This window comes from Entelurus aequoreus, linkage group LG21 (assembly GCF_033978785.1).
Source record: "Entelurus aequoreus isolate RoL-2023_Sb linkage group LG21, RoL_Eaeq_v1.1, whole genome shotgun sequence".
Taxonomy (NCBI): domain Eukaryota; kingdom Metazoa; phylum Chordata; class Actinopteri; order Syngnathiformes; family Syngnathidae; genus Entelurus; species Entelurus aequoreus.
The window spans coordinates 39921731-39934505 of NC_084751.1; the positions used below are offsets into that span (position 1 = coordinate 39921731).

At 40.4% G+C, this 12775-nt stretch overlaps 1 protein-coding gene across 19 annotated transcripts in view; it reads right to left on the bottom strand.

Annotated features, from left to right (window-relative positions):
• Positions 1 to 12775, bottom strand: part of LOC133638745 (protein unc-13 homolog B-like) — a 143353-nt gene that overhangs the window by 108481 nt on the left and 22097 nt on the right. For all 19 annotated transcript variants that reach the window (XM_062031654.1, XM_062031649.1, XM_062031665.1 and 16 more), the window contains exon 2: positions 10334 to 10363. In XM_062031654.1, the coding sequence (XP_061887638.1) occupies positions 10334 to 10363 (30 nt within the window). The remainder of the gene's footprint in view (positions 1 to 10333; positions 10364 to 12775) is intronic.

A 12775-nucleotide genomic window follows, 5' to 3' on the forward strand; every position in this document is an offset into this window, starting at 1 on the left:
ATCAGTAAATATATTTGGGATCCAAAAGGTGCCCCACTCATAAAGTGATACATTTTAATTAGGTTTTTCTTTTACTTTCAACACTTAAGTTACGAGATCAACTTCAGATATATCTGTCGATTTTATGCTGGAACTATTATTTTGTTTGTTTTATGCGCTTTTGTCAAAGAAAACTTTGAAGCATTTAAGTCCCATCTTAAAACTCATTTGTATAATCTAGCCTTTAAATAGACCCCCCTTTTTTAGACCAGTTGATCTGCCGTTTCTTTTCTTCTCTCCTCTTCTCCCCTGTCCCTTGCGAGGGGGAGTTGCATAGGTCCAGTGGCCATGGATGAAGTGCTGGCTGTCCAGAGCCGGGACCCCGGGTGGACCACTAGCCTGTGCATCGGTTGGGGACATCTCTGCGCTGCTGACCCGTCTCCGCTCGGGATGGTTTCCTGTTGGCCCCGCTGTGGACTGGACTCCCGCTGATGTGTTGGATCCACTGTGGACTGGACTTTCACAATATTATGTCAGACCCACTCGACATCCGTTGCTTTCGGTCTCCCCTAGAGGGGGGGGGTTACCCACATATGCGGTCCTCTCCAAGGTTTCTCATAGTCATTCACCGACGTCCCACTGGGGTGAGTTTTTCCTTGCCCGTATGTGGGCTCTGTACCGAGGATGTCGTTGTGGCTTGTACAGCCCTTTGAGACACTTGTGATTTAGGGCTATATAAATAAACATTGATTGATTGATGATTGATTGATGTTTTTATATGGCTACTACACAATATATGCAATATTTACCACATAAAACATTTTAAAGTGAAATATTTGAAGTAATTGGAGCCCTGAAAATAATTCATTATAACATGGATTTTTTGTCATTATAACATGGATTTTTTGTCATTATTTTTTTTTTTTGAGCAATGGCAAAAAAAGAAAAATAAAGAAAGACAAAAGAAAAAAAAAGAGCCTACATGGCAGCTTTTGTGTCAACATTGCAACTTTTTCTTGTTAGATTTCACCTCATTCCACTTTTTTTAATGTTCTTTTTTATTTTTACAATAGTATTTCCAGAATGTGTGGCGGGCCAATAAACAATTAGCTGCGGGCCGCAAATGGCCCCCGGGCCGCACTTTGGACACCCCTGCTCTAGTGTAAGTAAATGTTTCGCAATAGCAAATGAGTGCTTAAGTATATTTATAAATGTGTAAAACTTGCCAGCCCAGTTAGGTAGAGTTCTCAATTAGGCATAGACTGTCTAAAAATAAACACATTGGACTGGGTTATTCTAGGGATCATGTTGAAAAACATTACATCATTTGATTTCTATGTGCATGAGTAAGGCATTTTCTTGCAAGTTCGCATTGAACACAATTATGGTGGCCAACCGTCCCTTTAAAAACATGGTGGTCCCACATTTAGAAACTAAAGTAAGTCAGTGCCTAACATAATTGTATTTTCCTAAGTGTACAAAATAGTTTGTAGAAATGTTAAGACAGATTTCCAGCCCTTCCCTGCTCTGTCAACCATAAGATGTCCTCCTCAGAAACAGTGTCCTCAAAAAGGAGAGGACTTAAAGGCCTACTGAAATGATTTTTTTTTATTTAAATGGGGATAGCAGATCCATTCTATGTGTCATACTTGATCATTTCGCAATATTGCCATATTTTTGCTGAAAGGATTTACTAGAGAAAATCGACGATAAAGTTCGCAACTTTTGCTCGCTGATAAAAAAAGCCTTGCCTGTACCGGAAGTAGCGTGATGTCACAGGAGGTAATATTCCTCACAATTTTCCTTTGTTTACAATGGAGCGAGAGAGATTCGGACCGAGAAAGCGACGATTACCCCATTAATTTGAGCGAGGATGAAAGATTTGTGGGTGAGGAACGTGAGAGTGAAGGACTAGAGTGCAGTGCAGGACTTTTTTTTTTCCCGCTCTGACCGTAACTTAGGTACAATGGTTCATTGGATTCCACACTTTCTCCTTTTTCTATTGTGGATCACGGATTTGTATTTTAAACCACCTCGGATACTATATCCTCTTGAAAATGAGAGTCGAGAACGCGAAATGGACATTCACAGTGACTTTTATCTCCACGACAATACATCGGTGAAGCTCTTTAGCTACGGAGCTAACGTGATAGCATCGGGCTCAAATGCAGATAGAAACAAAATAAATAAACCCCTGACTGGAAGGATAGACAGAAGATCAACAATACTATTAAACCATGGACATGTAAATACACGGTTAATGATTTCCAGCTTGGCGAAGCTTAACAATGCTGTTGCTAACGACGCCATTGAAGCTAACTTAGCTACGGAGCGGCGGCGGCGGCTTTTGACGTCACCCCGGCCGCCATCAGAGTCGGCAAGAAACATATTTCCCCAAAGTTACGTACGTGACATGCACATAGCGACACGCACGTACGGGCAAGCGATCAAATGTTTGTAAGCCAAAGCTGTACTCACGGTAGCGCGTCTGCTATCCACCCCTAAGTCCTCCTGGTTGTGTTGCTGTGGTCCGCCGCTAATACACCGATCGCACCTACAGCTTTCTTCTTTGCAGTCTTCATTGTTCATTAAACAAATTGCAAAAGATTAACCAACACAGATGTCCAGAATACTGTGGAATTTTTCGATGAAAACAGAGCTTTTTGTATGGTGACACATTGCTGACACACAGTTGCCGCCGTGACGTCACGCGCATACGTCATCATACACAGATGTTTTCAACCGGAAGTGCGGCGGGAAATTTAAAATTGCACTTTATAAGTTAACCCGGCCGTATTGGCATGTGTTGCAATGTTAAGATTTCATCACTGATATATAAACTATCAGACTGCGTGGTCGGTAGTAGTGGGTTTCAGTAGGCCTTTTTAAAGGGCTGCTTTGAGGAACGCCTTAGTTATGTAGTTTACACCTTTTGACCCCAGTGTTCTGTGTTTGCTCGCAAGGTTAAAATGTCAATGTAAGGATCTGTCAATGTGTTTACAGTGGTCCAAGTTCCTCTATACAACAGGAGAACTCTAGTGTTTTTAGGAATTTGCTGCAAAAATGTTTGTCTCCTAAGTTTTGAATTGAACTCAGTGGCCAGGATTCAAAATTCAAGATTCCTTATTAACTGTCACACCGCCGTGAGGGATGTCTTGTCTTGGTTTTTTCTGTCTTGTGAAATGCATGTTTTAGTTTGAAAAGTAACTCCTCTCCTTTCAGGTCACTTACCCTTCCTTTTGTGTCATCAGTCTGACGTCATCCCTGATTGTTTCCACCTGTTCCCCATTACCCTCATGTGTCTTATAAGCCCACGCCTCCCTTTGTTCTGTGCCAGATTGTCTCGTTTATTCGTGCCTCTCTAGCATCCTGTCCATGCCTTGCCTTGTCGCGTGTATGAATACCTTGATCCTGAATTCCTTCGTTGCTATTTTGAGTTGTCTTTTTCTCCTCCTCAGCAGAGTGATTTTGTGTTATTTAGTTTTACAGCCGAAGTGGTGAGTTTTCAGTTTTTCTAACAGTTCTTCCTTTTCCTCAAATTTTTGAGTGACAAATTTTGTTAACCTTTATTAGATTAGAGAAAATGTAGAAGTTTTATAGCCATTGTTTCTTCCTCCTGTTGGAGCGTTTTTTGTTTTATAATAAATTTCATAGAATATACAGCACCAAGTGTAGTTTGTTATTGTTTTTGTGTTTTCCTCCTTTCGGAGTGATTTTCGGTTGTTCCTTTTTGTGGAACCTTTTTCGCCGACTAGTCTAGTTATAGCCTATATTGAATTGCCCTGACTCTGGAGGTGAAAGGAAGCTTTCAAAATAAAAGCCTGCCGAATTAATCCCTACTCTGCATCTGAGTCCTATTTTTTGACCAAGCCTGACATCATTATGCAAACATAACAACATTTGTGAGACAGAAAGGCTCTCAATTAAAGGAAACATACGGCAAAGAAGTAGAAGAAGAAAACGTGTGTGTGTGTGTGTGTGTGTGTGTGTGTGTGTTTGTGTGTTTTGTACCCTTCTTGAGACATCAACAAGGAAAAGTACCTTCCATATGAGGACCGGTGAACAAGTTAGGACCGAAATCATGGTCCCAATACGGAAAACCATTGCATCTAATAGAGAATGTCTCATTTGCACCTCTGGTGGTGAAATCTATCAAAATGAGGGTGGTCCCAAAAAGGACGGATTTTTCAAATTGACTGTGTGTCGGTTTGAAAAGTGCTCCCCCTCTGGTCAACATATGAAATAACAAGTGTGTGTACAAATTTAAAGTGTTACCCCTCTGGCCAACATATGAAATAACAAGTGTGTGTAAGAAATTGAAATTTAAAAAAATAATAAAAATATGTATATAGAGACATACTGTAATAACTAGAAGTAAATAATGAAAATTAAAAAACAATTAAAAACAAGCAAACAAAATGTGCTAAACACTTACCTTTTTTATATTTGCATAGTATGTATATATTATTAATGTTGTAAATACAAATCTTTATATATCTAGAAAAGGTGGTCCTAAAGAGGTAGGCATTTTTCGGAGGTCTCAAGAAGGTAACAAAATACAAGAAGGTGTGTGCGTGTGCGTGTGTGTGTGTGTGTGTGTGTGTGTGTGTGTGTGTGTGTGTGTGTGTGTGTGTGTGTGTGTGTGTCTGTGTGTGTGAGTGAGAAAAAGGTAATGTGATTCGCATCTCCTAAATTCTGGCCCTGTAATAGCAAGGTTAAGACTTTTTGTGGATGTGCAGCTGGACAATTAATATAATTTTGATTTCGATTTCAATAATGGCTTCTCACGATCATGAAAATAAAATAATTTAAAAAAAAAAAGATTTATGGGCCGCGCAACGTGCACGCAAACTCTGGAGCTTGTAACGGTGGAACGGACGAGGTGTGAATGACTTGAGAAAAAAGCACGCCGACTGAAAGGATGGGATATCACCATGGTGGCTACTTATTATTTGATCCATCGCTAGTATGCCTAATCAATAATCACTGAACTTAACAAAAAAACAAGGCATATGATTTCTGTGTTGACGAAACAGCGGACAGAGTCACAGAAGTGGCCAATATAACGAAATCTGCTGTCAAATGCAGAATATTAGGGAAATTGACATAAATGTGAATGAAATGCTGTCATCGTGAGGGAAAGGAACATTTGTTTGGGAAAGTGATGTGTTTAAGACCACTTGTTTATGACCTAAACACACAACCGCCCCGTTCTTAAAGTCGAGGCGGTCATTTGAAATAGCAACTATATTACAAGAACAAACCATACACCCTCAACACATCTCATCTGCTTGTGTTTTTGTGAATGACATCAATGTAACATCAACTTGTAAACAAAACAGCAGTTGCAAATTAAAAAAAAAAAAATGTAAACAGCCTCAAGTCACCCCCATCCACAATAATAGCTCAGTGCGCCACATCCGGTCTGACTGGACTCACAAATTAAAGGTTTTAAAAAAGTACCATACACAAGCTTAATGAACTTTAAGTACATTTACACAATTAATATGCTTTGACCTAAAATACTGGTCAAAATTGTCCAAAAATGTATTGCACTGCATTTAATTAAAGGCCTACTGAAATGAATTTTTTTTATTTAAACGGGGATAGCAGATCCATTCTATGTGTCATACTTGATCATTTCGCGATATTGCCATATTTTTGCTGAAAGGATTTAGTATAGAACACGACGATAAAGTTCGCAACTTTTGGTCTGATAAAAAAAAGCCTTGCCCCTACCGGAAGTAGCGTGACGACACCGGAGGAAGGACTGCTCACATTTTCCTATTGTTTACACCAGCAGCGAGAGAGATTTGGACCGAGAAAGCGACGATTACCCCATTCATTTGAGCGAGGATGAAAGATTCGTGGATGAGGAACGTGAAAGTGAAGGACTAGCGTGCAGTGCAGAACGTATCTTTTTTCGCTCTGACCGTAATTTAGGTACAAGGGTTCATTGGATTCCACACTCTCTCCTTTTTCTATTGTGGATCACGGATTTGTATTTTAAACCACTTCGGATACTATATCCTCTTGAAAATGAGAGTCGAGAACGCGAAATGGACATTCAAAGTGACTTTTATCTCCACGACAATACATCGGCGAAGCTCTTTAGCTACTGAGCTAACGTGATAGCATCGGGCTTTACTGCATATAGAAACAAAACAAATAAGTCCCTGACTGGAAGGATAGACAGAAGATCAACAATACTACCAAACTCTGGACATGTAAATACACGGTTAATGCTTTCCAGCCTGGCGAAGCTTAGCAATGCTGTTGCTAACGACGCCATTGAAGCTAACTTAGCTACGGAACCTCGACAGAGCTATGCTAAAAACAATAGCTCTGCACCTACGCCAGCTCTCGTCTGCTCATCACGACCCGTGCTCACCTGCGTTCCAGCGATCGACGGTACGACGAAGGACTTCACCCTATCACCGATGCAGTTGGCGGCCCAGAGACGGAGGAAGTCAAGGTGAGGTCGTTCGGCTAGCGCGTCTGCTATCCTCAAAGTCCTCCTGGTTGTGTTGCTGTAGTCCACCGCTAATACACCGATCCTACCTACAACTTTCTTCTTTGCAGTCTTCATTGTTCATTAAACAAATTGCAAAAGATTCACCAACACAGATGTCCAGAATACTGTGGAATTTTGAGATGAAAACAGCATTTTGTATTGGATTCAATGGGCTCCGAATACTTCCGTTTCAATTGTTGACGTCACGCGCAAACGTCATCATATCGAAACGTTTTCAGCCGGAAGTTTGCCGGGAAATTTAAAATGTCACTTTATAAGTTAACCCGGCCGTATTGGCATGTGTTGCAATGTTAAGATTTCATCATTGATATATAAACTATCAGACTGCGAGGTCGGTAGTAGTGGGTTTCAGTAGGCCTTTAACATTATACATTAACAACATTAACATTATAACTTTGATTTGACACAAAAAACACACACTCTATGCTGGTAAAATAAGCGCAAAAGGTAAAAATGGAAGTAAAAACAATGAAAAAAATGTAATAATTGAATTTTTTATTTATTTTTATATCGCTATTGTTATTTAAATGTATTGCTATTACTATTATTTTACTGGATTTAATGGATTAACCAAAGAAATCAAACAAAGCATCAATATGATTCAGTTTAAGAGACTGTTCAAACTACAAGTGTTCACAAAGTACACAGAACAAGAATTATGATGAATATCTTGAACCCTTTTTTTATTTTTATTTTTTTATTGAGACAAAGATTATTTATGTATTTAATATTTGTTTACTTACTATGGTATAGTATTTGTTTATCATTTACTTGTTCACTGCTATGATACAGAGGAAAAGGAAATAGGATAAAATTGTTATTGTCATGATCCGTGGTCCGGATAATGTTTTCGTTATGTTCTGTTAGTTTAACTCCATAGTTCCCTGTTTTTTGTGCACTCTTGTTTGTTTTGGTTGCCATGGTGGCATATGATTTTCACCTGCCGCTGGTGTTCGGACGCTCACCTGGCTCTAATCAAGAGACTATTTAAACCGCCTTTGCCAGTCAGTCGGCCTGGCGTCATTGCTCGTTTCAGGTCTGATTCTATAGTTATGCTAGTTATTGGTTTCATGCCACAGTTTCATGTTGTTCTATGCCATAGTTCATGTTAGTTGTTTCATGCCACAGTTTCATAGTTGTTCCACGCCATAGTTATGTTAGTTGTTTGTTTCTTGCTATGCTATAGTTTATGCTAGTTGTTTGCTTCACGCTATTTTCACGCAACCCTCTACGTAAGTCTTGTTTATTTCATGCCACAGTTAGAAAGTTTTTGCCTGTTATTTTGTAGTTAGATTAATAAATATGTTTCTACCTGCAAGCCTTGTCCGGAATAGTCCGTTTGCATCCCGGGAGAACAAACCTCGCAGTAAGCTGCGAAAACCCCGTTATGACAGTTATGGTATGAAAAGGGGTAGGATTAAATAAACTCTGCTTCTTCCTACTACTTTTCGGACGTGCTGTAATGAAACAACTGGAAATATATGATGAATTACATAGTATCATATGCATGTTCGAAATGAACTGAAACTGAACTGAACTGAACTGAACTTGTTGTGGTTTATTCGTTACTAATTTATATCCGTTTTTTAACTATATTTAAAGTTGAGTTTTGGTGGTTTAATAAATACTAATGTTCTCAAATTAATCAAAAAACGTGTAAAAAATTGTGATGAAAATATCAATAAAAAAATAATCGTGATTATTATTTTTGCCATAATCATCCAGCCCTAATTCGCAGTAAACGTTAAAAGGTGGGCAAGGACAGGACTACAACTGAGTCCACACCCTCAAATTATCTTAACAGTTTTTAAAGGCCTACTGAAACCCACTACTACCGACCACGCAGTCTGATAGTTTATATATCAATGATGAAATCTTAACATTATAACACATGCCAATACGGCCGGGTTAACTTATAAAGTGACATTTTAAATTTGCCGCTAAACTTCCGGTTCGAAACGCCTCTGAGGATGACGTATGCGTGTGACGTAGCCCGGCGAACACGGGTATGCCTTCCACATTGAAGCCGATACGAAAAAGCTCTGTTTTCATTTCATAATTCCACAGTATTCTGGACATCTGTGTTCGTGAATCTGTTTCAATCATGTTCATTGCATTATGGAGAAGGAAGCCAAGCAAGCAAAGAAGAAAGTTGTCGGTGCGAAATGGACGTATTTTTCGAACGTAGTCAGCCACAACAGTACACAGCCGGCGCTTCTTTGTTTACATTCCCGAAAGATGCAGTCAAGATGGAAGAACTCGGATAACAGAGACTCTAACCAGGAGGACTTTTGATTTGGATACACAGACGCCTGTAGGGAACTGGGACAACACAGACTCTTACCAGGATTACTTTGATTTGGATGACAAAGACGCAGACGTGCTACTGTGAGTATGCAGCTTTGGCTTTTTTTTGCGTATGTACGTAACTTTTTTAAAATATATAAGCTTTATGAACCTTGGGTTAGGTGAACGGTCTTTTGGGCTGAGTGATTGTGTGTGTTGATCATGTGTTTGAATTGTATTGGCGTGTTCTATGGAGCTAGGAGCTAGCAGAGGAGCTAGGAGCTAGCATAACACGTACCGTACCGTACGTGCGCGTCACGTACGTAACTTTTTAAAAATATATAAGCTTTATGAACCTTGGGTTAGGTGAACGGTCTTTTGGGCTGAGTGATTGTGTGTGTTGATCAGGTGTTTGAATTGTATTGGCGTGTTCTATGGAGCTAGGAGCTAGCAGAGGAGCTAGGAGCTAGCATAACAAACACGCAGGTGTTATTATGCAGGATTAATTTGTGGCATATTAAATATAAGCCTGGTTGTGTTGTGGCTAATAGAGTATATATATGTCTTGTGTTTATTTACTGTTGTAGTCATTCCCAGCTGAATATCAGGTACCGTGAGTATGCAGCCTTGGCTGCTAAACATTCGATAACTTGACCGTATGTGCGCGTCACGTACGTAACTTTTTAAAAATATATAAGCTTTATGAACCTTGGGTTAGGTAAACGGTCTTTTGGGCTGAGTGATTGTGTGTGTTGATCAGGTGTTTGAATTGTATTGGCGTGTTCTATGGAGCTAGGAGCTAGCAGAGGAGCTAGGAGCTAGCATAACAAACACGCAGGTGTTTTTATGCAGGATTAATTTGTGGCATATTAAATATAAGCCTGGTTGTGTTGTGGCTAATAGAGTATATATATGTCTTGTGTTTATTTACTGTTGTAGTCATTCCCAGCTGAATATCAGGTCACCCCCGGCTCTCACAGCATCTTCCCTATCTGAATAGCTTCAACTCCCCACTAGTCCTTCACTTGCACTTTACTCATCCACAAATCTTTCATCCTCGCTCAAATTAATGGGGAAATTGTCGCTTTCTCGGTCCGAATTTCTCTCACTTCATGCGGCCATCATTGTAAACAATAGGGAACTTTGCGTATATGTTCAACTGACTACGTCACGCTACTTCCGGTAGGTGCAAGCCTTTTTTTTATCAGATACCAAAAGTTGCAATCTTTATCGTCGTTGTTCTATACTAAATCCTTTCAGCAAAAATATGGCTATATCGCGAAATGATCAAGTATGACACATAGAATAGATCTGCTATCCCCGTTTAAATAAAAAAAATTCATTTCAGTAGGCCTTTAATATTACAGTTAGCGTGATAAAAGCTTCCCAGCGAGTGTTAATCCAGCGATGAATAATTTACCCCATGTGAGGCACATTTAATCTCAACTCGGCCAGCAAACAAAGCTTTCAACCTAATGTAAACACTGGAAATTTGTGACGGGGGCAGAGGAGGAATATTAGAACAGGACTCACCTGCAGGTCCCTGGAGCTTGGCTTTTTTCACTGCAAATAAAGAGCATAGAATAACTTAGTTAGACTTCTACTTTATGACATAACATGGTGGGAATATTACATATGAAGCCATGTTTACATACAGGTAAGAACAGGAACTAGTCTTTTAAAAAAAGGAATGGCATCAATGGTTTGTTATTGAGGCCTTACCCTTTAATTGACACTGACAAAGGAGCCATGACTCATGACGCATGAATAGTACGCACAAAGAAAAACACACACACGCAGAAAGCAGGTTCATGACATCAACTCCAGTAGCAGGGCCACTCAATGAGTAGCTATATTCAAATAAACACCAATTATTCATTAGTGTTGCTGTCTGTGGTGTGGGCAAAAGAAAAAGACCACAAACGATTGTGCACTACAGAGGACAGTGGGTTTAAGGAGGATATAGTCAATTATCTGTTTGTTGACTATAGCCTTCTGTGTAAAACTGACTGTGGATTAATCGTGTTTTGTAGCAATTGCGGCAAAACTGAGTGCATCACTTGGGTGCAACCAGAAGGGGCGCTTTTGATTCAGCCCGACTAAGTTTGTGGCCTGAGGAAGAACTTGTTATGACTCCAAAGGTTTATCTCCTCTATTTAAAAAGTTTGGGGTTGAGGTTAGTCCTGAAATTTCCCCGCTCCTAAATATTCCAAAGTCAAAAATGGAAGAGTTTGGGAACAACAGCAACTCGGCCACCAAGTGGTAGGCTACGTAAACTGACAGAGAGGGGTCAGCGGATGCTAAAGTGCATAGTGCAAAGAGGTCGCCGACTTTTTGCACAGTCAGTTGCTACAGAGCTCCAAACTTCATGTGACCTTCCGATTAGCCCACGTACAGTACGCAGAGAGCTTCATGGAATGGGTTTCCATGGCCGTGCAGCTGCATCTAAGCCATACATCACCAAGTCCAATGCAAAGGGTGGGATGCAGTGGTGTAAAGCACGTCGCCACTGGACTCTAGAACAGTGGAGACGCCTTCTCTGGAGTGATGAATCACGCTTTTCCATCTGGCAATCTGATGGACGGGTCTGGGTTTGGAGGTTGCCAGGAGAACGGTACATTTCGGACTGCATTGTGCCGAGTGTGAAATTTGGCGGAGGAGAAATTATGATGTGGGGTTGTTTTTCAGGAGTTGGGCTTGGCCCCCTTAGTTCCACTGAAAGGAACTTTGAATGCTCCAGGATACCAAAACATTTTGGACAATTCCATGAACCTTGTGGGAACAGTTTGGAGCTAGCTCCTTCCTCTTCCAACATGACTGTGCACCAGTGCACAAAGCAAGGTCCATAAAGACATGGATGACAGAGTCTGGTGTGGATGAACTTGACTGGCCTGCACAGAGTCCTGACCTGAACCCGATAGAACACCTTTGGGATGAATTAGAACGGAGACTGCGAGCCAGGCCTTCTTGACCAACATCAGTGTGTGACCTCACCTGATTCTTATCATTTGATGGGTGGCCAAGTACTTTTGGCAATATAGTGTAAGTGTTCCGCTATCTTTATACAACAACAGACAACTACAATTATCACATCAAACAATCAAAATAGGAGTGGGGCAAAAGGCTACAAAAACAAAACAAAAGCAAAACATCTTGTTTAAAAAAAAGAGTTTTGGTTTGTTTTATTTTTAGACGTTCCGTCTTTATTCCCTTGATGTAGCTATACAACAATATCCGTGGGATTGTGATGTGCTTAAGAGGGGATTAATAGTGATTGCTGTGGCAGTGTTCAACCTACTAAACCTCTGGAGCCATAGATCGCAGATGGGCCAAAATGGTATGCCGGGGCCACAAACGTCACATACATATTTCCATGGAACATCTCCAGCTGTTTCAGAGCGCAATCACTACAAACAACTTCTATTTCTGTTCCACAAAGTGGTGCAATCTCGTTCAGTTGAGGAATCATTGTGATTCTCCATCCATCCATCCATCCATTTTCTACCGCTTATCCACTTTCTGGGTCGCGGGGGGTGCTGGAGCCTATCTATTGGCTTATAAAATATCCAACACAAACTGATCCACTTTTCTGCACAATTGCTATTATTACGCTTGTTTCTCTCCAATCTGAATTTGATTGGTGGAAAAACAAAACGTGACATTCAAAACATTTACGGATGATCCTGACGGATGAGATTTCGAATGTTTTGGTTGTAGGCACTGTTAGCACACTGCACCGTATGTGTTGGCCAATTACAGGCTGTTTCACTGGTAGATTATGATGTCACACAAGCTCTATGTACAGAATTGACGCACACCCTGAGGTGTAAATGCAAATCTTGACCGTACCATACCGACCCCGACCCCTATAATGCTTGATACCCTAACATACGAATTATGAACCAATAGCCCCAAAGTACTTATACTAAGGCCTAGGTGTGAAGGTCAAGGCCCACGAATGAATTATCTATGGCC